General features: G+C 37.7%; 2 protein-coding genes across 3 annotated transcripts in view; both read right to left on the bottom strand.

Moving 5' to 3' along the window:
* The window catches only part of LOC128507390 (calcium/calmodulin-dependent protein kinase kinase 2), a 33430-nt gene extending 28903 nt beyond the window's left edge, over window positions 1–4527 (bottom strand). Inside the window, exon 1 of one of the 2 annotated variants that reach the window (XM_053478254.1) lies at window positions 4361–4527. The gene's annotated coding sequence lies outside the window, so the exon portion shown is untranslated. The remainder of the gene's footprint in view (window positions 1–4360) is intronic. The other variant, XM_053478255.1, reaches the window with a different exon arrangement.
* A 1828-nt stretch (window positions 4528–6355) lies between these two features.
* snrpd3l (small nuclear ribonucleoprotein D3 polypeptide, like) lies at window positions 6356–10169 on the bottom strand. Its single transcript, XM_053478935.1, has 4 exons — window positions 10055–10169; window positions 9363–9497; window positions 8017–8209; window positions 6356–6670 (listed from the first exon to the last, which is right to left on the bottom strand). The coding sequence occupies exons 2-4, from the start codon at window positions 9486–9488 to the stop codon at window positions 6603–6605; spliced, it is 387 nt and encodes a 128-aa protein (XP_053334910.1). The 5' UTR covers window positions 9489–9497; window positions 10055–10169; the 3' UTR covers window positions 6356–6602.
* Between the last annotated feature and the right edge of the window lie 12484 nt (window positions 10170–22653).

The raw sequence follows: 22653 nt of genomic DNA, 5'->3' as shown, positions 1-22653 counted from the left end.
TCTAACAAAAGTAATATTTGTTATATATTTGTGATATTTGTTAGCAAATATCTCCTCCAGGTCTGGTTCCTGTCTTTTGTGCACATACACAGCCTCTGGTTTTGTAAGAGGGAAATAAACAAAGTGGCACTGACCACACCACACAACATAACATAACATTCGCCAGGTAAGGCTTCAAGCCTCTCGGTAGTACTAAAAATAGACAGATGGATTTGCCATCATTCAGAGATAGATTTAAGAATGATATTACTGCCTATGCAATAAGCATGTAAATGGTAGGGGCAGTGCAGTCAGCAAACCTGTAAAAAAAATACAGAATTTTGAGAAGTTGTCTACAAGTACCCCAACCTGTACCTGTTGCCTGAAGCCTGTGCCAGGAAATTGGGGGCACAAGGCGTGGCACACCCTGGACAGGGTGCCAATCCATCGCAGGACACACACGCACACAATTTTGGAAACAGAAATTAACCTAATCTGCATGACTGTGGGAGTACTGGAGGTAACCTACCAAGCACGGCGTAGAACAAACTCCACACAAAAGATATCAGACAGAAATCAAACCCTCGACCCTGAAGGTGTGAGGCCACAGTGCTAACCACTACGCCGCCAGGCTCCTACAGATACAATTATGGATGTTAAAACAGTTGACAGAAAATAAGTCTCATCTTAATCATTGCAATGGTTTCCATCCCAAACAAAATTACCCAGTGACCCGCGTAGTATAAAGGCAATAAGTGAATGAATATACTCACGATGTTGCCGTTTGATCATGTGAATGCATGACTATAATTCGGCCCTGTACTCTGTTCTGTTTTGGATGCTGTGCTTGTGTGCCTGCATGTCGTTCATTTAATAAAATGTTGTATTCATTTTGGTCAGCTAGCCCAATTGTTAGTGTCCACTACTTTGGCAGTCCATATCCAGGTGTTTGGGAGGTGAATTCAGGGGCTCCTGAATTCGTTTGGCTTCCGAGTTCATGTTAAGTTGAATACTTCATATTTCATTCCAGAGGAAATGTGAATGCCGTTTTATCTTTGTCGTTTCCTTTTATGACACACAATTTCATAGACTTTAAACGGCTTCCAATTAAATTGACTTCACACACTTTGGAAAAACTGCTCTCTTGTGTTCAAGGACCTGGGATATAAAATTATTTTTTTGCACATTAGATTTTTAGAGAGTCTATGGTAACACTGCACGTATTATTGTCTCTTTTAAACCATAGACTAGTTGAGAAGAATAAATAAGCCAGGAGCAGACAACTACGGACATTCCTGAGAAACACACTGAGGTGAGACAGCCAGAGAACAGGCCTGAGACAGAGCCATCACGTTCCTATAACATTCCTCACCTTGTGTTCAAACAAAAACAACATTTCAATTTCCATCACCCACAGCTTCATGTGCCTTTCTGCATGCTGGGAACAGAGAATAAGTCACACAATATATCATAGTGCGATTCCAAGTAAAACACAAGGGTGCTTATCAAAGGGTGTTACATTTTGTTTTGCACAGTTTAGGAGACATTTTAATGCAAACTGATCCCAAAGCACAGAGCGAGAACCGTCAGGATGAGAACGAGCAGAACATTGTGTAGTAATGCAGAGATGTCACTGAGATGTTGCAGAACCGCAGGAGCTCTGGTTTGCTGAGTTATTTTAATCTGAAGGCAGTTTCGCCTTGCTGCATGACCTACTTTTATCTCTGATAGATTACAACATGATGCACATCCTATAACTATCCTACACACACCATATACTGTACTCTCAGGACTGTAAGGATTTGGGCAATTTTTGTATTTTTGCCTTTGTACATTACCACAATGGATGTGAAATGTGAACTTTCTGCTTTAATTCAAAATACATATAGAATACACTGGTTAGGAATTATAGCCATTTTATTTTCAGCTACTTAGTTTTCACAGACTCAAAAGTAACTGGAGAACTGACTGATAAGTAGCCTGATGGTCAGGTGTGCTCTCCTGATTATTTCATAACAAAGAAAGGAGATAAAAGGCCTGCCCAAGAACTCTCATCATGAAGCTCAATGAGGTCTTAAAGCAAGAACACTCTGAAGAATTTATGTGTAAATCTACCACTCAAGAAAGGAAAGGCCAGATTAGAATCATAAAAATCCTACACAGGTTCTGAGAAAAAATTAACCTTTACCAAAATAATGGAAGAGAAAAATATGGAGAAGGTCAGGAAAGGCTCATGCTTCAAAGCACATCACCGCATCATCTGTCATATATGATAAAGGAAGTGTTATATGGCATGGACACCAGTGAAACAGCTACCAACAGAACTGGTTCACTGGTAAGTGTTAATGATGTGATAGCTGGTAGGAGCAGCAGGATGAATTCCAAAATGTTCAGAGCTGTACCATCTGCTCAGGTTCAGACGCTGCAAAGATGATAGAACAGCTCTTTACTGTATAGATAGACAATGACAAAAGAAAATACTGCAAGAAGCCCATTTTAAAAACAATGAAATGTCCTCATAGAGCAGCTGACCTCAGGCCAGTTGAGCCTGCTGCACACTTAAATAAGACTAAAACTGAGAAACATGTGACTTTATCATACACACACCATACACATGCTCTAAACATATCCTACACATACTGTATAAATACCGCATACATATAATACACATACCATGTAGATGCCCATACATTATCCTACACACCTTGCATAGATGCCCAATACATATAATACATATAAACCGTATAGATACTCCATAACATATCCTGCACATGCCATATAGATACCCCATATATATCCTACGCATACTACATACCTTGCACAAACCATATGGATCCCATACATACCCTACACATACCCCATAATTTCCCCATATATATCCTGCACATGCCGTATAAATACCTCATACATATCTTACACATGCCATATAAATAGCCCATACATATCCTACACATGCCTTAAAGATGCCCCATATATATCCTACGCTTACTGTTTGGATACCGCTACATACCTTAAACAAACTATATATACCCCAGTCCTTGCACATTCCGTATAGATCCCATACATCCCCTACACATACCCCATAAATATCCTGCACATGCCGTATAGATACCCCATACATATCCTATACATGCCATATAGATACCCCATACATATCCTACACATACCGTATAGATACCCCATACATATCCTACACATACCATATAGATCCAAAAATTTTCTTTTTCATTTTGTGAAGCTGCTTTGAGACAATGACTATTGTTAAATAAGTAAAATTAAATTGAATATCCTACACATGCCATATAAATCCCCCACACATATCATACACATGCCACACATATAGACATACCACACATATATTACACATGCCATATAGATACCCCACACATACCTTTCACATACCATATAGATCCCATATATATCCTATACAAACATTGCACATACCGTATAGATACCCTCTGCTTACTCTACAACACCATATATAATGTCTACTATGTTAATAAACACACACTGTCCAATTTATTAGGAACACCTTTAACCAATCACATTGAAGCAGCTCAATGCCTAAAATCGTGCAGATACTCATATAACGCTTCAGCTAGGGTTCATATCAGAAGATTAGGAAGGCATGGGGGATTGTCTTCACACACTGTTTATAAATCACCTCTAAACAAACTCCATCACTTCCTACATTCACACACCTTCGTGCAATTCAGAAAGTCTCTTCCGTTCTGGAAGACTTTCTTTCAGAAATTAATGCATCAGACACATTTACATATTTTATCCTGAGACTTAGCGGTAAAGAGATTTACTTAATGTTCATTTGAGAGCTGCTGTTTAATTCAAACCTCTGGTGAACCAACATATTTTCCCGAGTTGACGTTTAGTGAACGCAGCACGACGCCCCTGAACAAGCTAACCAACATCTGGACAAACTTAAATTTATCATAATAGACGACTTTTTATAAAATAATAAATAAATAGTCACAATAATCAGTCATACAATTAAGTACGTGCAAGTAAAGACAACATTTCGTGAAGACTGTTCAGGACTTTGTTAGTACTGTAGGAAGCGTTAGCTAGCAAGCTAACATCCTGATACAGATTCTAGCACGGGATGAAACCGAAAAAATAACTACACCGACATTCAGAGAACCGAAAACATAGATTTGGTGAGAGCAACTTACATATCAGGATAATACTTTTAATATTGATCTATATTAAATTTCCCTCAACACTAGTGTTGTTTTCGCTAAACAGACTAGCTCTTATGAAACAGATGTTGAGAAGAATCCGCCTCGTTCAGCTAACGGAGGATAACCGTCTCACAGAGAGACAGAGAAAGCGCTAGTCTTTGGACATTTAACACGTTTGTTTTTACCTCGTTTGGTCAAAAATGTCCTCTTAGGGAAAGAACTGTCCTTGCATATGATACCCGCTGTGATGTGCATGCAGAGAGGATGAGACGAGAGCAGCAGCATCCCCCGCTCTTCCCACCGCGTCCGCGCTGTTAAACCTCACCTCACCGCCAGGGAAAGTGAACGCACCTCGGGCTCGTCCCACTCTCTGAACGCGCCCTCGCACACTTCCCCTTGCGGAGGCGATGCAAATGTCAACCGCTCACTATTAGAACTGCATCCTATTCCCCAATACAGACTGTTATAATTACCTGCTGATTGACCAGTCACGTGACACATCAGTTGAATTATTATTGAACCCCATGAATCAGTCAGTCTCAAACCTTGTCTATCTATCTATATGAGGTTAAATACTATTTATAATAAAAATTTTATGTCAAATACTCGATCATGCACAGTATGATATGCAACGGAATTGTAAATATTGTACTGAGAAAAATGTAAAAATAAATAAATAAATAATTGGAATGAATGTAAAAATCTACATTTTACCAATATGCACTCAGTAGTTCATTGTTTATAACATGTTCATTATTCTGTGTATGTTGAAAGAGACTTGGGGCACGAGGCGGGGTACACCCTGGAGGGTGCAAATCCATCGCCGGGCACACACACCCACACTACAGGCAATTTGGGAATGCCAATTAGCCTGTATGTATTTTGACTGTGAGAGGGAACCCACCAAAGACAGGGAGAACATGCAAACTATGCACAGAGACTAAAGGCAGGAATCGAACCCGGAACCTGGAGACACAAGGCAACAATGCTAACCGCCATAAAGGTGCTGCAGAAAAAAAAATTATGTATGGAATAAAGTGGTGTGCGTCTGCAGCAGTGAAAGTTTAAAAAGTCAAACAATTTATATATATATATATATATATATATATATTTTTTTTTTTTTTATCTGACATGCTACTTATTACTTAAGTCCTTTCATTTACAGCATTTGGCAGACACATTTTCCAGAGCGACTTACATTTTGTAACTTATTATACAAAATGAGAGTTAAGGGCCACTGATATCCTACTGGAGCACAGCCAGCCGTAGACTGAGACCACAGGGAAGCACTACGGGAGGTCTTTTCTTCATGCGGCCATCAAAATTCATAAATCGTGCTCCTTCTGTAGGGAGGGGAACCAAAATAATGGTCACAGCCTACAAAACAATAGGTGCACTAGCCTTATCTCAGCAATTTGTAGGCCCGAGTTTAAGATCATGTGCAATATTACTAGTCATTGTTGCTATGTAAATTCTACATTAGAACCTGTTTTTTACTATCACTTGCTGCATTTTACTTTGTTGGTTGTTGTATTCTACTTATTTCCCTTGTTTAGTTTGTGGATTTTTTTTATGCATTACTTTACTTCATTGAGTGTATAACTTTTTAAATCATGTTTTCACTTGGAGCAAGATTTTCCTCTGGGATTAATAAAGTTTTATGTCATCTGGTCTCAGGAGCCCAACAGTGGTAAACTTGGTGGTGCTGGGGTTTGAAACACCCTGGTATTCATTCTGTTGACCTTATGCAGTGCCTGAAGGGCAGGGGTAGCTCAGTGGTTAAGAGGGTGGACTAATGATCCATAGGTGTCGGGTAAGTGTCAGGTGTCAAGTATTACGGCATTGAGAGCTTGACCAATGACTGGGTGAGGGGCAATAAATGTAGAACTAAACAGAATCCGTCTGTTGGAGTAAGTGTTATAAACTATAAATGGTTGTACATGCTGGTGATCTGATATCTGATAGGCCAACCCCACCTTTACAAAGACTGTGTAAATGCATCCGTAAGAATACAATGGAGGAAAAATAAAAATAATAAAAAGGCAGTGGTGAAACAGTGTCAGTGTATGGCGAGTTCGAACGTTGTCTGGGTGAGAGGGAAGAGATCAGTCATGTCAGTGTGACATTAGTCAGTCCTGGGTGTTAGAAAGCGAAGGAAAAACATAAAATACACCAGAAAGTAAGCTGTAAAACCTTTATTAAATGTGTGTTGTATTCCAAACTAACATTATAGAAAAGTCAAAATAAAGCAACTCAATTCCTCACCGTGTGAAACATCCTTATAGTGTAATAATAATTACACCTTTTAAAAAAAAAAAAAAAAAAAAAATGATGGGGCAAAAGGAATATAAACCTAAAGTGGGGCACGAAAGTAAAAAGATCACAGGGGAAAAAAGAAAAGCACTGTACAGAGAGTTCTGGAACCAACTATCGCCTTTTCTGGAAGATGTTTCCTCTTCCTCCCGGCCCACCCCGGCCTCGGCCTCTCGCAGCCACTGCAACAAAACAGAGGTAAAGTGGTCACATTTCTAAAACTACATAGACAGCAGCTTGGCATGTTTACTAGAGCATAAGAAGATAGGTACTAAATGTACTAAATGTAAAACACTTTAACGCCCCCTAATGACCATGTAGTCGTACAACTACAGTAAATGCAATGAAATGGCCACATTACAATAAGAAAAAAATGGGTTGACAAGATTAATCTAGCTTTCAGCATGTAGAATGCCTAAGTTACATTTACATCAACCTGTCATGTAAGAATCTTAGTCAAGCTAACATCACTTCAGCAGGTTATCATTTTAGTGGTCAGCTATTCAGTGTTTTCCTAATGTAAATCCTGCCTATTTTAGCTCTAAAATGAAGAGTTAAAAAACAAAAAAAATTATATAATATATAGTACAGTGTTATACTCAAATAGTATATACTAATAAAATAGTATATAGTATAATATAGTAAAATGACTATTCAGGTGACATTGGAGACTGCCTGATCACTGCCAAACAGCTTGATTAAATAGAAACAAGCATAATTCCCCAACCAACACCACCTCAAAACAAAAGAACTGGAAAATCAGCCTGACTCAAATTTCTCTTTTCAGTTCTTGACAGCCTGCTTAAATCTTTTACTTTTATTGGCTTACTATTAAAGTGGCATAGTTAAAAAAAATAAAAAATAAAATAAAATAGATAAACCTGGAGTGTGTGCGCTATAAATAACTGACTAAGCCTCCATTGCAGAGAATTTTGCTTAAATTTCTCATACACTTTTAGGTTACATCAATAAGAGATTTGTTTGGATGTTGCTTAAATCAGCAATTTAGCCCACTTTTATCTTGCAACATCACAATGCAATAAAATACACCAATTTATTTAGAGCCTGTCTGAGTTCGAAGTGTGTATGCAAAAGATAAGCTTCAACAGTACAGCAACCATGACAATTTTATGATGGACAAGATTATGCAACAATATGCATGATTATTTTTATAATCAAATGAAATCTTATTGAATCTCATCTATACAGAAAGCACAGATTTTAGAAAAATCACTTCTTAAAGTGACCTTTTTGTTTACTAAAATAGACAATTTGAAAGAAACAGCAATTAGTTTATTACCTTTTAAATATGATAAATATAATGCAAATAGTAAATATATATCTAATAGTAATTTCTAACGAAAATAAAAATATAAAACTATGAATTTATTGTAACTGATATTGTAGACAACGCAGTCCAAACTTTGAGAAACACTGCTCAAGCACTTATATAATTTATATAACAGCAGTGACCTCATCTGAGACACCAGTATGGTATAAACTGTGTAATAATGATGACGTGCTTTACCTTGAGCTTTAAGAATTGCGGCTTTGCCCCGCCCAGCACCTGCTCCCTGGTTCTTATTCTTCACACTTTTCAGCATGGGAGCATTCTTCAGCATGTCCGGCAGAATGAGGAAGCGAATCTTGCTGCCCCGGATGTAGACCTGCTCCAGCTGCGCCACACGACCATCGCGATACGTCACTGTGATGTTGGACATCTAAAACAGAAAGCACAGTTAGCTTTTACTACAGTTTGGTAAAAGAAAAAAAAAAAGAAAAAAAAGAAAAAAAAAAAAAAAAAAAACTATGCCATTGTAAAATATAAGACTGCAATTATGCATACTATTTACATAATTTCATACTCCTTGCTTCCACTTGTGTTGTGATGGATCTTACTATAGTGGAATAATAATTAAAAAAAACCTGCAAAGCAAATCCAGAAAACTATCTAGACATGTAGTATTGATTACTTTTTTGCCTTTTTTCTTTTAAAGAGGCCCCTGACCAAAGCTTTCTAACAAGAACATGCAAACAAAACAAAAAAAAATTCAGTGCGCCATAAAAGCTTGTAGCAAAGCCTTTAACTTGGATGAACACAGAATGATAAGGATAATTGTGACCTGAGAGAGTGTGAAAGTACACGCGCTCAGAAAGCTACCAAGCATTGAGAGCATCACACCACAAAAAAAAAGATGATTTCCATTAAATGTGCATCATTAGGCACAGCCAAAATGTTCAAGATGACGTTAGACTGCAGCAATGCACACAGATTTCTGGGATGGCTTTTATAGACCTGAAACTGCCATAAACAGTTTTGTACCAAGGCTATAAATCAGTGAAAGCTGATTCAACAAAATTGACTTGATGAAAATTTTCTGCTAAAAGTGCACTTTTGACCTTATAGCAGACAACTACAGAATGGATTTATTTAAAGTCATGTTTATCTGGTCGAAAGCCGCCATTCAATGAGGACGTGTCCCCTTTTAAGTCTGTTTAAACACACAGTTTCTCTCTCATATTGTCGAGTTTTTCCTTGCTCATTAGGGACCAGCTTATGTTGCTAAAAATTTATAAATTTTTCAATTCACAGTACTGTGCAAAGGTCAATTAGTGTAGATTAAATAAAAAAAAATTGGAACAAATATTTTATTGTGACAGCCTGCAATGTTACTAGAGACACCATATTTAAAAAAATTGTCTTTTTATGCAACAACCTCATTTCCCCTCTCGTCTGCTCCAACCACTCAACCTCATCAGTATACTAATCACTGGCCTGATCATCTGACAGATCATGTATGTTGCAGCTAATTAACCTGCAAAATCAGATTGTGCCGCAACACTGCTGGCTGTGACGCCGGATGTTTGTGTTACCTGGCAGTTCATGTTGTCCTCTGCTTCAATGAGTTTGCCTCTGTAAACCTCGCCGGTGTTGGTCTCACAGGTAACGATGTGACCCTCAGCTTCATGCAGGACTTTAATGGGGACTCCGATAGACATGATGGAAATCTGCAGAGCAAAGAAAGGAGATACTGATTTTAAAAAACTACACTGCTCACTTGAACACAAATTGTCATCTGCTATGCCTGAGGAGAAAAAAATAATTCCTATTAGGATGTACACTTTTAGATATAAACAATGATTTTGAGCTTCAGGCATACGTTAGATTTATATATAGTGAGAAGTTATCCTTTTATCACTTTTATCACTAAATGTGAGAACATACGCTTAATAAACCAGAGGATTACATAAATGTGTAATTAGCCAGTTTTGCAAAGTAGCCATATAATTAGTTTAAACTGCATCCTAAAATATTTTGTTCTAGTGTACAGCAAGCAAACCAAGTTTACATTTAAAGAAATAAAATATTTCCTAAAAACATTTTCTTTACACTAAAGCTTGCATTAGCTCACACACAGCAGCACACTAGGGTTTGTGCTAACACGGCTAGCTAACGTGGCTAATTTCATTCAGACCTCATTGAGCCAATAAACACATATTCACCGTTTAAAACTCTTATTCGTACATAAATCATATTCTAATCATTAAAACGCTTTACTTATTACCTTTATTCACTCCGAAACGAACAAGATTTCTTTATAGTTTCCAACTCACACGGAAGCTGCAACGTGAGTATTTGTAACGTTTTCCCGCTCCCACAATGCAGCAGAGAGGCGGAAGTGAGGTCAAACCCGGAAATGTATCTGTTGTGTCATGGGAGTTGAAGTGAAAAGCTGCTGCAGTTTTGTGTTGTTTGATTTATACCATGTTTCAACCTTACTTCAGTCTTCCGAAAAGTAATTTAATTAAATTAGCTTGTGTAGGGTTAACTGTGTGTATTTAAAGGTTATTGGTCACGATTTCACTTTCTTGTGTAGGAACTTCAAGAACTAATAAAGTCATCCTAAATTGGTTCATCATCATCACCCTAACTGTTTGAATAATTAATTTTTAAATCAACTGCTCAATACGTTGTCTATTTAAGCATAACTCAGATATTGTGCTTATTTATGAACATTTGATTTTATAATTTATTTGATTTTATAATTTATTTGATTTATTAAATGATGTCATTAGTCTTTGGATGCTTCCGTCGAGGGGTCGCAGCAGTGCGCCATTCAATCCACACAACAACTTGGCACAGGTTTTATACTGGATTCTCTTCCTGATGCAAGCATCCCATTTTATCCAAGCTTGGGACCAGGACTGCATCCAGTAGCTGGAGTTTGGGCATTGGCTGGGAATCGAACCCAGGCCTTCCACACTCTGTATTTGTACACAGATGGAGGTGAGAATTTAAACCCAAATCACTGAACATGAGATGTAAGTGATTCCACCTATTCAGTGTTATATAATATCCTGGGTCAAAGGTTTGTTTCCCACCTTGGGTCTGTGTGAGTGGAGTTTGCATGTTCTCCCAATGCTGGTGTGTTTCCTCAGAGTATGCCAGTTTCGTCCCACAGTTAAAAGACATGCAGATTAGGCTTATTGGTGTTTCCAAATAACCCGTAGTGTGTGAATCATACCCTACAGGCAATTTGGAAACACCAGGGGGCCTGCGATGCATTTCTTTGGTCCTCGGAGAAAATTGTCTAATGATAGAGAGAACTATTTGTACACAGACTGAGGCGAGATTCAAACCTCAAACCCTGGAGGTGATAATGGCTGCAAAAGTCTTCGCTCTTATTAATGTTATATAATATAATATAACATGGCATATTAGAGGATGGCAAGTGGTAAGCACTGTTGCCTTGCACCCCCAGGGTTGAGGGGAGTTTGCATGTTCCCCCTGTGCTTGGTGGGTTTCCTCTCACAGTCCAAAGACTTGCAGATTAGGTCAACTGGCATTCTCAAAATGGCCGTTGTGTGTGTGCCCTGCAATGGATTAGTACCCTGTCCAGGGTTTATATATGAATAATTTTTTTATTATTATTATCATTATTTTAGTATGACATTTACTAAACTGTTTCTTTTTTTTTTTTGAAGTAAGTAAAAGTCTAAAATACTCAATTATTATAGTCAGTTATCGGAACATCACCAGTACAGACCAGTAGACTTCCTATAAATGGCCAACTAGCCATGTGTTTCGAATCAGTCAGAGGTCATTAAATGTTTGGAAGGATTTACAGTAGAACCAAGTGGGGCTTTTATGATCTTGTTTTGTGATGATGCATGTAATCAATGTGGTGTAATGAATTACTTATATAAGACCATAAAGCTTTAATTATTTGCACAGGGAGTCAGTAAGTAAAGATTTTATAGACTGCTTGGCCTGAAATAGCATTTTTTTAATGTTTAATATGATGTGTAAGTTATTAAAGCATAATTTAGGTGACTATTGTGTAATACATTACTGTTACACTGTTTAAATGAATAAAACCTGTGAAAGTAATAAAATAAATCTGAGTGGGTGAATATGAAGAAGCTTGGCAAGGGATTGTTTTGTTATTTAAATATAACCAGAAAATGGACATTAAACTGTTGTGTGAAGAAAATGTGGCCAGTTGCGCTTCCTGATTAAGGTGTGATTATGTTTATAAATTAAAATAGTAAAATATGTTATTTGAAAGCTTAACTTGAGCAGCAAAACTATTTGCTTTACACTTTTTTTTTATTAAGGCTTAATGCGAATAAATGTAATTTATATTTTTTGGTTCCGAGGTCCTAGAAAAAACACAACTTTTTATTTACTTGGGTATCATGCTAGGTGTAAGCATCAGTTCAATATATAATTTATTTGTATTGATCTGAGGTTAAAGAAATACAGACTGTCTGGACAGTAACCTAAATTCTGATCGATGCTTCTGTCTCTCTTGTTGTCGGGTAAAGGAATAATATCCAGCGGCATATGTGATAAAATCCATTATGCTATAGTGCTGTTGGATTCTGGATTCTGATTGGTGAGCTGGTGTTGATTAGTTTTCTGTAAAAACTTCACAGCTGTAGGGTCCCAGGTTTAATCTTAAAATTATATACATTATATACTATATTAATACATTCATACCAGCATTTTATTGTTTTTGTAGTAACAGCTCATTCATTAAACAGTTAAACTCTGATAAAAGTTACAGAGTTGAAAGGTTAAAGCTAAAGATTAGCTGATCAGCTTTAATGTAATCAGTGATATTATTATCTTAGGTTGAAGCCCACGTACAGTACATGTCTGCCTACGTATCTTTCTGTACAACAGAAGTCTCTGTGTAAGTTATTAATACAAAGGAAAAATTTTGGAAGTTTTGTAAGGTTAACTATCTTATGTTTTTTTGAAATATAAAGTAAAAATATTCGGTTTAGATTTTCTAATTAAGATCTATTAGTGCATTTGTTTGTTTAAATTAAACAAGCAGCTTATTAGTATCTTATTTAAAAGTAGATTATTAAATCTGGCACATAACTGTTTATAACATTGCTTTTACTCAACATTTTGATTTCACTTGATGCAGATTAAACTTCTGACAGTTATCTAAGTACTGCAAAACTTTTAATACACTCTATCCAGTGGTCGATTTGAGAAGCACCCACAGTTTGATGCACGCATGGTATGTTGTAAAAACTTGCACATAATTGCTTAAAATTTCTCTTCTACTCATCATTATGGTGCAGGTGTCATATCAGGCAAATACCTACAAACTGCCAAACTTTTAATAAATTCTGTCTAGACAGTTTTGTGTGATGTTGTGACAAATTCTGGCTAGACAGACATACATACATACAGATGGACAGAAATAAGAATGGTTTCTGGTCCTTCAATGTATGAAACATAAAAATATCATTAAAAAGAGCAGGCTCTCACCAATGTACAGACAAAATCTCTCTTTAAATTATGTAGATTGATTAATCTGCAAAGTCAGTGCTTCAGGGGTAATGCTGTATCTCATTGGGGGAAAATATTAGGTGAAGGGGTGCGGCAGACCTGGAGGCTATCCCAAAGATCACAGACCACAAGACACCCTGGCCATGTCAACAAATTGCAGGACACAAGTATTCTATACACGCCTCCGAGTGGCGCAGTGGTAAAGCGCTCGCCCTATCATCCGGAGGTCGCTGGTTCGAACCCCGGGTGATGCTGTTTTCCTCTCACAGCCGGAGGCACAGAGAGAGCTGATTGGCCGAGCTCTCTCAGGGGGGAGGGATGAGAGGTACTTGCGCTCCCACATTAGTCACGGCGCTACAGCCAATCAGGGGCGTCTGTGAGCTCGCGCACACGGTGGGAGCGGCTAGCGCTTTCCTCCGAGTGTGTTACTCCGCCCCTAACGGTGCGTGAGCGAGCAGTTCGAAAAGATGCGGTCGGCTCGCGTCACGTGGTTCGGAGGAAACACGGGATAGCTTTCGCCCTCCCGACTGAGTGGTTGTAGTAGCCTCGATGTGTGTGGGAGCCACGACTAGATTGGGGAGAAAATCGGGGAAAAAAGAATTGGACAGGACTAAATAAAAAAAAAAAAAAAAGTATTCTATACACAACCACTTACACAAACTCTGTCTTTGGACTGTATGTGTGTTCGGAGAACAAGCATGGAGGGAACATGCAATTTCTATGCACACATGACTTGTGGTGAGATTCGAACCCCAAACACTGAAAGTGCCACTGTGCCATGCAACTGATCTAAACACTAAGCTACTGTGCTGCCCTACAATATAACCACACATGGATACCTATGCCTTAGACCTTAATAATATCATAATTATATTATTAAATATTAAACAGTTAAATGTCTTTTTTGAAACCATGTTAAAATCTATACAATTTCCTGTTTACAGCAAATAAAATCATTAAGCTAAAAGATGTTCAGCGTGCTTTTCATTGCACTAGGTTAATGTATGTAAAATCTGCACAACCAGCATGCCAGAGGGCGCCCTCACCCTTCTTCGACATTTCAATTTCCTCTTTTACCCCTACATAAAGCAATGGACATTAACACTTTGGTTTAAGCGTTGTTTTCTGCATAGTCAATTTGTACCTTGTTTTGCCCTAACCTTGCCCCTTTGTTTTGGTATTGCGCCTGCCTTTTGTTGCTTTTGACCTTGGCCTGTCCTGGCCTCTAAATTGACGTTTGTTCGCTGTGCATTTCCTGGTATCGTTCCTGCCTTTTGTGACCCTGGTGTTCTGTTTATTAAACCTTGTGCGCATAGATCCTTATAACCTGTCCCTGAGTTCTCATGTCACAGAACTTGACAGCGCGCCTCGACACTGGAACCTTGCTATAGACACTTGGACAACTAGGATCTTGATTTTTTCCGTTAGAATGGTTTAGCATCATGACTTTCTCTAAGCTGTGACTCCCAGGATCTACCAAATGGCTTCACTTCCCGAACTTCAAGCTGCATTATAGAAGGATGTTTGTGTTTGTGTAGTATGATGATGTGATTGATGATAAAGTTCAATTTTAAACCTTATGTGTAAATACACTGCACATTTTTTGTCAGGTTTCTTATAGGTAGAGCTTAATTGGAGTTTGGTAGAGACTGGTACTAGAAGTGCACTGGGTCGTGCAGTCCCTCTGTGCCTCAGTGGGGTTGGTTCCTTGATCAGAACTCGAACCTGAGCCACCATGGTGAAAGCAGGACATGCTGGCCACTACTTCACCAAGGAACATAAATACAGTACATTGTACACTATCATTGCTATTTTTATGATGTTGCTGAGATTATTACTGTCATTAATTTCAAAATGTAAAGATTTCTTATGCTGGTTTATAGAAAAGCTTTTTGGTGACAAACGTCTTCAAAAGCAGACTTCAGGCACAAAACCTCTGATTGGCTAAAGTCGAAATGGATGATAAGTGTTTTAAACATTGCACCTGTGATGTGTGTTGTGTTTAAACGCTTCATTGGCCATCAGAACACATCAGGTGAGTTTGTTCAACACATATCTTAATACCGACCTTGAGAAAGTGTAACTTTAACTAAACTTTAAATTTACGAATTTCCTGTTCTGTGCTCAGCTAGAGAGACGAACACAAGTCAGTCGATGTTGCTGTAAATCTTAGGGACGTCTCAGAGTCTCATTTCAGCAGTTGTCAGTAAACACTGATGTGTGACGTTCCCTGCCTTGGACTCACACCACAATAAAGACATCAGTGGAGGGAATTCAGATCACAGCATGAGCTCCTTGAACACGATATCTGTCTTATTAAAGGACTGGGGCTGTCACAGTCCAATAACATTCCAACAACAGTGAGGATTGAAAACTCAGTCTTTATGCATTCCACCTTTTTTAACGTGCACACACGCACCTTCTTCTTTTTTTTCTCTTATAACTTTTTTCACAAAAATGAACGATAAAAAAAAAATCCATCAGGGTTGCCAGTTCTGCTGATTATCCCCATAACTATATTATGTTTACAAATTCTTAATCCTTGTTTGTTGAATTAAATCAAGGTTTAACATCAATGCCTAATGTTGTTTAACAAAAGTGCATGGTGCATTAGAAATGTATATAAACTCCTGTTTATAAAATGTTGGGATATATTTGACCAAAATCAGGTTTGCATTGGTTAAAGTTGAAGGTTGGATTTACAGTTTTTTTGTTAGTTTGAATTTATTCATTCATTCATTTCCTTACACCCAAGATCACTTGGCAATTCTGCTAAGTGTAAGGAGATTTTTTCATAGTCATATGCAAAGTCTGTTTAACTAGAAAGGTTCTTATATACTGTTAGTATATTGAGCTGTACGTTTTTGCTTCTCCATGAAAGCATTGACTTCCTGAATATAATTAATAGGGTTTTCTGTCAATAGATGGCTTTCCTGACCTTAACCTCATTGAGAATCATTGGGATGTATTGAAAAAAGACTTTACGCAATGCTCCGACTCTCCCATCATCAGTACAAGATTTTGCAGCAAGATGAAAATGAATCTGAATGGAAATAAATGTTATAACATTGTACACATGCACACAAACACACACACACACAGACACACACACACCGTTTATTTCTACACCGTAAAACAATGATGAAGGCATCTAAAATATGCAATAATCTCCTTTGAACAGTTAATATTGAGATGTGTCTGCTACTTATGCTCTGTAAAGCCTTCCAATCTGATATGCTGTTAATTGGTAATTTTGGAAGCTATTAACACTAAATGAACTTCTTTTCTGTAGAGATAAGCTTTGGTCTTGCTTTTCTAGGTGCTTGGTGGGCTTTGCAAATGCACTTTACAATACTGTTCTTGCAAGAACTACTCCAGAACAGTTGATCTTAATGTTGTTGTTACTTAATCACCTAATGCCATATTTCATTTGTAAGAATATTTAACAAAAAAAAAAGCCAAAAGGAAAAAAAATGTGGATGCAATGCTAAGTACCCCCTTACCCCTTGCAGCCAGGTGCTGCTAATCATCAGCTCCTGATTAACTGGTCAAGGGTGGGTACAGAGTCAATAGCCATAATAGTGCTACTAGAACTAATATACAAATCCATATTATGGCAAGAAACAGTTAAGCAATGAGAAAAGACAGTCCATCATTACTTTCAGAAATGAAGGTCAGTCAATCTGAAAAAATTGAAGAACTTTATTCTATTAAATCTATTCTAATCTAGTCAGTCAACAAGACCATCGAACACAATGATAAAACTGGCTGAATATTGTCCCAGGAAAGGAGGACCAAGTGCTACCTCTGCTGCAGAGGATAAATTGTCCAGCTGTAGAAACTGCCGATTTACAGCACCTTAGATTAGAGGCCACATAAATAAAAAGGTCTCTGAGCTCAAGTAGCAGACATATTTCAAAATGCACTGTTTCGAGGAGACTGCATGAGTCAAGCCTTTGTGGTCAAATTGCAGCGAAGAAACCATTACTTCAGAAAATACGCAGAAACGGAAGAGGCTTGCTTGGGCCAAGAAACACAAGCAATGGACATTAGATTAGTGAAAAACTGCCCTTTTTGTCTGATGTGTCCAAATTTAAGATTTTTTCGTTCAAACCTCAATGTCTTTGTTACAAATAGAAATGAATTTGTGGTTTCCACCATGAAACATTAAAGAGGAGGTATGATGGAGTGGGGATGCTGTGTTGTTGACACTGTTGGGTGACTTAGTCAAAATTGAGAGCACACTTAATCAGCATGGCTACCACAGCATTTTGCAATGACATGACATGCCATCCCATCATTTGTTTTTCAACAAGACAATGACCCCCAAACACATCTCTAGATTATGTAAGAGCTATTCGTCTAAGAGTGATGAAGTGCTGCATCAGATGAAATCCACAATCTCTAAATCCAACTGAGATCCAACAAGTACTCAACACCTCTGGGTGTGCAAAGCTGTCTTCAAAGCAAAAGTTGACCATATAATTCCATATCATAACTCAAATGTCTTAAGTATTAATTAACAATTTTCAAAATTATATAAATAAAGGCACCCTGTGTTTTTAGCACAAACTTTCCTTTTTTATTTTAAGGTATAGTTTATTTGGATGTGCCTAAAACATTTGCACAGTATCATACTATTTACATACATGACATACAGGTAATCCCACAGATGAGTCAAATGCCTCTGATGAATAGTTGTAGTCCACAACATGTGATGATCTTCCTGTTTACAGGGTGGAGGTCCAGAAAAAGCAGTGATTCTTCTTGTTGCAGATGTTTTATTGAAGAAATGTCACTAACTGTAACGTCACACACATACAGTATTTCAGAGTCCTGATATTAACACCACTGAGAGCAGAGGAGCAAGGAGATTAAATCATTTAAGTATAGTTTCAGTCACTGAGCTTTTTTTTTTTTTTTGGTCTTTCTCATAACAGAACCCTAAGTTGACAAAATTGGAAGTTAAACTAGAGCTAGTGTTTGTGATGCTCCAAGGTTGCTCCAAGCCTCCTGGAAAAAGAAGAAGAAGATATAAACAGCTGGAGTGTTTCGAATGTGCAAGTAGTAATGCCAAAAATCTTTGCACAGAGCCTAATTATAGATCAGAGATAATCTTCACTATAACTGTTTGTCTAATTTAGATTTACATGAGAACATACCATCGTGACCACTGCGGATAACCTAATGTCTGTTCTTGTTATTATCTCAAGGAAATAAAACCCATGATTAAGGACAGCATCATAAAATTCAGTCTGTACCGAGCTCTTAAAATAAGAGGAAACAGTTTCTACATTACAGCTGTCTAACAAGGTCATCTTTCTCAACTTAATATCATAATCATTCTCATGAGCTTGTATTTAGAAAATGTCAGTCAGTACATTATCACTACCAACTATCTCACTAGATAAGGACAGATAGCTTTTTTAATGTCTCATAAATTTACATAACTCTTGAATTAAATAACCTTGATATTTACCACCATCACCACCACCACAAAGTTACTCCTCAGTGATAGAAATATAATAATTAGGTAAACAAGATGAAATACCTTCTGTGTATCTGTGCCGCATCTGTATGATTTACAACCCGCAACATCACGCTGAACCACATTTATGGCCAAATTACACCTGAATCATCTCATTGGTTTGTGCTAGTTTGTTGTTAAAGGTAAGATGGAGTACTGAAGGCAATGACTGTATGCATTAGTGAACAACGTGGTGTCATTTACTTCCACTGTGTGAGATTTCACAGCCTGTTTCTGGTCAAATTGAAAGTCTCCATCTTGACTGAGCTTGCACAGTAGATCAAAATTGGAGACGGTCTGATATGAAGATATGACTGGTCACACAGTGGGCATGCTTGTTGTCCAAAAAAAAAAAAGCACCTGAAAAAAATACAAACAAAAGCAAAGAAGCTTAATCAAAATCCTAAAAAGACACTTAATTTGCCAACCTCAATTACTAACAATTAAACACAAGGGTGTTAATGGTGCAGTTTTGTTTCTTTGTTACTTATGCAACCAGATATAGCAATAGGTTAGTGTTTGGTGGCATAATGATTAGCACATCCAGGGTCAAGGGTTTGAGTCCTGCCTTCGGGTTTGTATTCATGGAGTTTGCATGTTCTCCCCATGCTTGATGGGTTTCCTTTAAGTTTCCACTGTCTACAACTATGCAGATTCCAGGTTGCTCATAGTGGGTGGGTGAGTGTGTGGATATGTGTGTGCTTGTGCCCTGCAATAGACCGACACCCGGTCCAGGTTGTGTTCTCCCTTGTGCCTCATGTCCCCAGGGATAGGCTCCAGACCTAAGCGGTACAGAGAATGAGTGAGTGAGAGGGTTGGAGATGGAGCTTGCAATATCTCATAGCTATTTACAGCTTGCCCATCTTCACTGCAGAAACAGTCTAACATCTAATAATTAGAGTCATCAAAACAAAATCTGAATGAGAGGTCTATGAGAATCCCACACCCAAAGTTAAAAGTGTATGTGTCACATAAAACATGCAAAAACAGATGCCGTACCAAGCACCAGAACAGAGTTGTGCAAAGTCTGCAGAAAAAGAAGTAAACATTTGTGTGAACATGGTGTCTGTTGCCATTTCCTGTGTCAAAGATCAAGTCAAAAAAATGGCTAAGGACGGTTCCAATACATAATTATTAGCAGAGATGTGCATGAGACATCGTCTAGGACAAAACAGAGACACTCAAGCACTGATAAACTGGAGTAATACTGTATGTGCCAGAACAATACAAGCAAACCAAATTGCCAGTACTGCATATTGACACAACAACGTTATAGTGGCAGACACTAGGAATATATGTCTATAATCTAAGGATTACTTAAAAGTTGTTTATTACTATGCTAATCCCCCCTAAAATAACACTTGTGGGAAACATATTAAAAGTTCCAAATTGCGTTGTGTCACAAGTTGTGTCATCACACGCGTGTGAAATTCCTCTTTGCCAGACTCGTTACCAAACACTGCTATACGTGCAAACACTGCTACAAGTGCAAACACTGCTACAAGTGCAAACACTGCTATACGTGCAAACACTGCTACAAGTGCAAACACTGCTACAAGTGCAAACACTGCTACAAGTGCAAACACTGCTATACGTGCAAACACTGCTACAAGTGCAAACACTGCTTCAAGTGCAAACACTGCTACAAGTGCAAACACTGCTATACGTGCAAACACTGCTATACGTGCAAACACTGCTATAATATGCAAGCAGCAATTCTAACTTCTGCATTGCACTGTTTAGCTACAGAGCATTAATTATGGAGCATTCCTGGGAATATCGTCTTTATCCTGCTGATCAAATGCAAAGTCTGTACAAATGCTTTTTTTTCCCCTCAAAGCAGAACGATGTATCAACTTACTAAAGTGACTCGGTCTAATGTATTAACCAAATCTCTACAAACAAGAAATGATTAGCGAAAAATTATGTACTGGGATAGAAAAGCTCTTTTCTAATTCCCTTTTATTCCTCAGGAAAATGAGTGAGACTATATAGGAGTACTATGACTGTAATACAATTTTCCAGTTCACTTAGAGAAATCTGCAACATTTACAGAGACACTGACGTTCGTGCCCGTGCACATTTACATAAGAGCAAAGCAGATCCATCTTAAGAATCTAATCTAATTTACCAGGGGAAAAATGCAATAATTCATGCTTAGTATTTCTCATAGAGTTCATATAAAGGGCATTATTGGCATGACAATAAAATGTCTTTAAATGGCAGCAAAACCCGGAAAGATTTAGTGTTGGATTATAGGGTGTGACTGCACAAAGGGTGAAATATTCACTGATTCGGAGAGCAAAAGGTTGCTGGATACTTAAGAAGACTGAAATGTTGGACTTAAGAAGTCCAAATGAGGACACAGCATAAAACAAAAGCTAAAAATCTTCGATAATGTTAAAGATGTGGTCAGGATGACAGATGAATCAGTAAATTTTGTTGAAATAAACTGGTAAAAGACTTGGGTAGGTGTTGGTGAATAAATCAGTAACTTATCGAACAAGTGGGTAAATAATGCAATAAATGAATTCATGAAATGGGATGATTTGGTAAACAAATTGGTGAAGGAATTCGTGCACAAATAAATTATTTAATGAGAAATTTGTGAAATGAATAAGTGAATGTATTGGTGAACATTACCAATACATGGAGGAGTCAGTGAATTTAGTTATATAGGGCCACCAGTGAGTGACTTGTTCAACAAACTGGTCAATAAACTGCAGAAACAAATCAGTAAATTAATCAGTAAATGAATCAGTTTGGTGGATAAATTGGTGAGCAAATCTGTAAATAAATCAGCAAGTGAATCAGTCAACATGACCTATTTTCCGTTGGCAGGCACCCAGAATCTGAGTATATATAAAAAGCCTTAGCAGTCTATCAGCCACTAGATCACCAGAGCGATAAAACAAAAACTCGTCCATTCTACCTGTTTGCTGTAAACTGTCTGTATAGTTCATCTTCCAAAAGATGTTTTTATTTCACCTGTAGCAAAGGCAATGCATTTTATGAAGCGGACAGTTTTAACGCACGTCTCTTTCCCACCACGGTCTCATAATGAGGCCAAAGGGGAGCTAATGGCACAATAAAAGGCACCATCACGTCCCTGTACATCTGATTTGTACCGCATTAGAATGAACCGCTGGCGTCAGTCGCTGCTATCTAAACACAATCGTCACCCCTGTGTGTGTGTGTGTGTGTGTGAGCATAATAGTGCATAATACTTATTTTTACAGTATCAAGCTGTCATTTATTAATACACTATTTATGAGCTACAGTTTACTAAATGTCTTTTAATGCAGTTAGGATCAATGTCTATCTGACTGAAGACCTTTGTCATTGTTATTTAGTACATTTCTCAGATAAAGGTCGGCGGCAATGGAGGAACTGCTCAGTTAAACACCCAAGTGGAAAAAACAGTACGTCTACAGTAGTATTTTTTCAGTCAGATCTCCAGTAAGATCATGAAGAAGCAATAAAATCCTTTTTTTAGGCTAATTAAAATTCATCCATTTATTCGTAGTCGGTAAATCCAGAATCTCTGTTCTGCTAGGTGGGGAATTTACAATGAATGGAACTCCAATCTATCACAGGGGGGCACTTACAAACACATTCACAAATTCACTTATTTTACACATTCACAAATGAAAAGGTCCTATATTTTACTATTTGTATAAGTTCAATTCGGTCTCAGACCCTACCCTAAGTACATCTGTTAATGTATTATTTAATGTTGAAATAATCTTCAGAAACATTTCTGCATAAAACAAACTTCTATAAAGAGCAGTAAAGAGTAATAGGATAGTCAATATTTGTCACAC

Source organism: Clarias gariepinus, chromosome 19 (assembly GCF_024256425.1).
Source record: "Clarias gariepinus isolate MV-2021 ecotype Netherlands chromosome 19, CGAR_prim_01v2, whole genome shotgun sequence".
NCBI lineage: Eukaryota > Metazoa > Chordata > Actinopteri > Siluriformes > Clariidae > Clarias > Clarias gariepinus.
The sequence above is the reverse complement of the archived record's forward strand: the minus strand, read 5'-3'. Positions and strand labels throughout refer to the sequence as shown.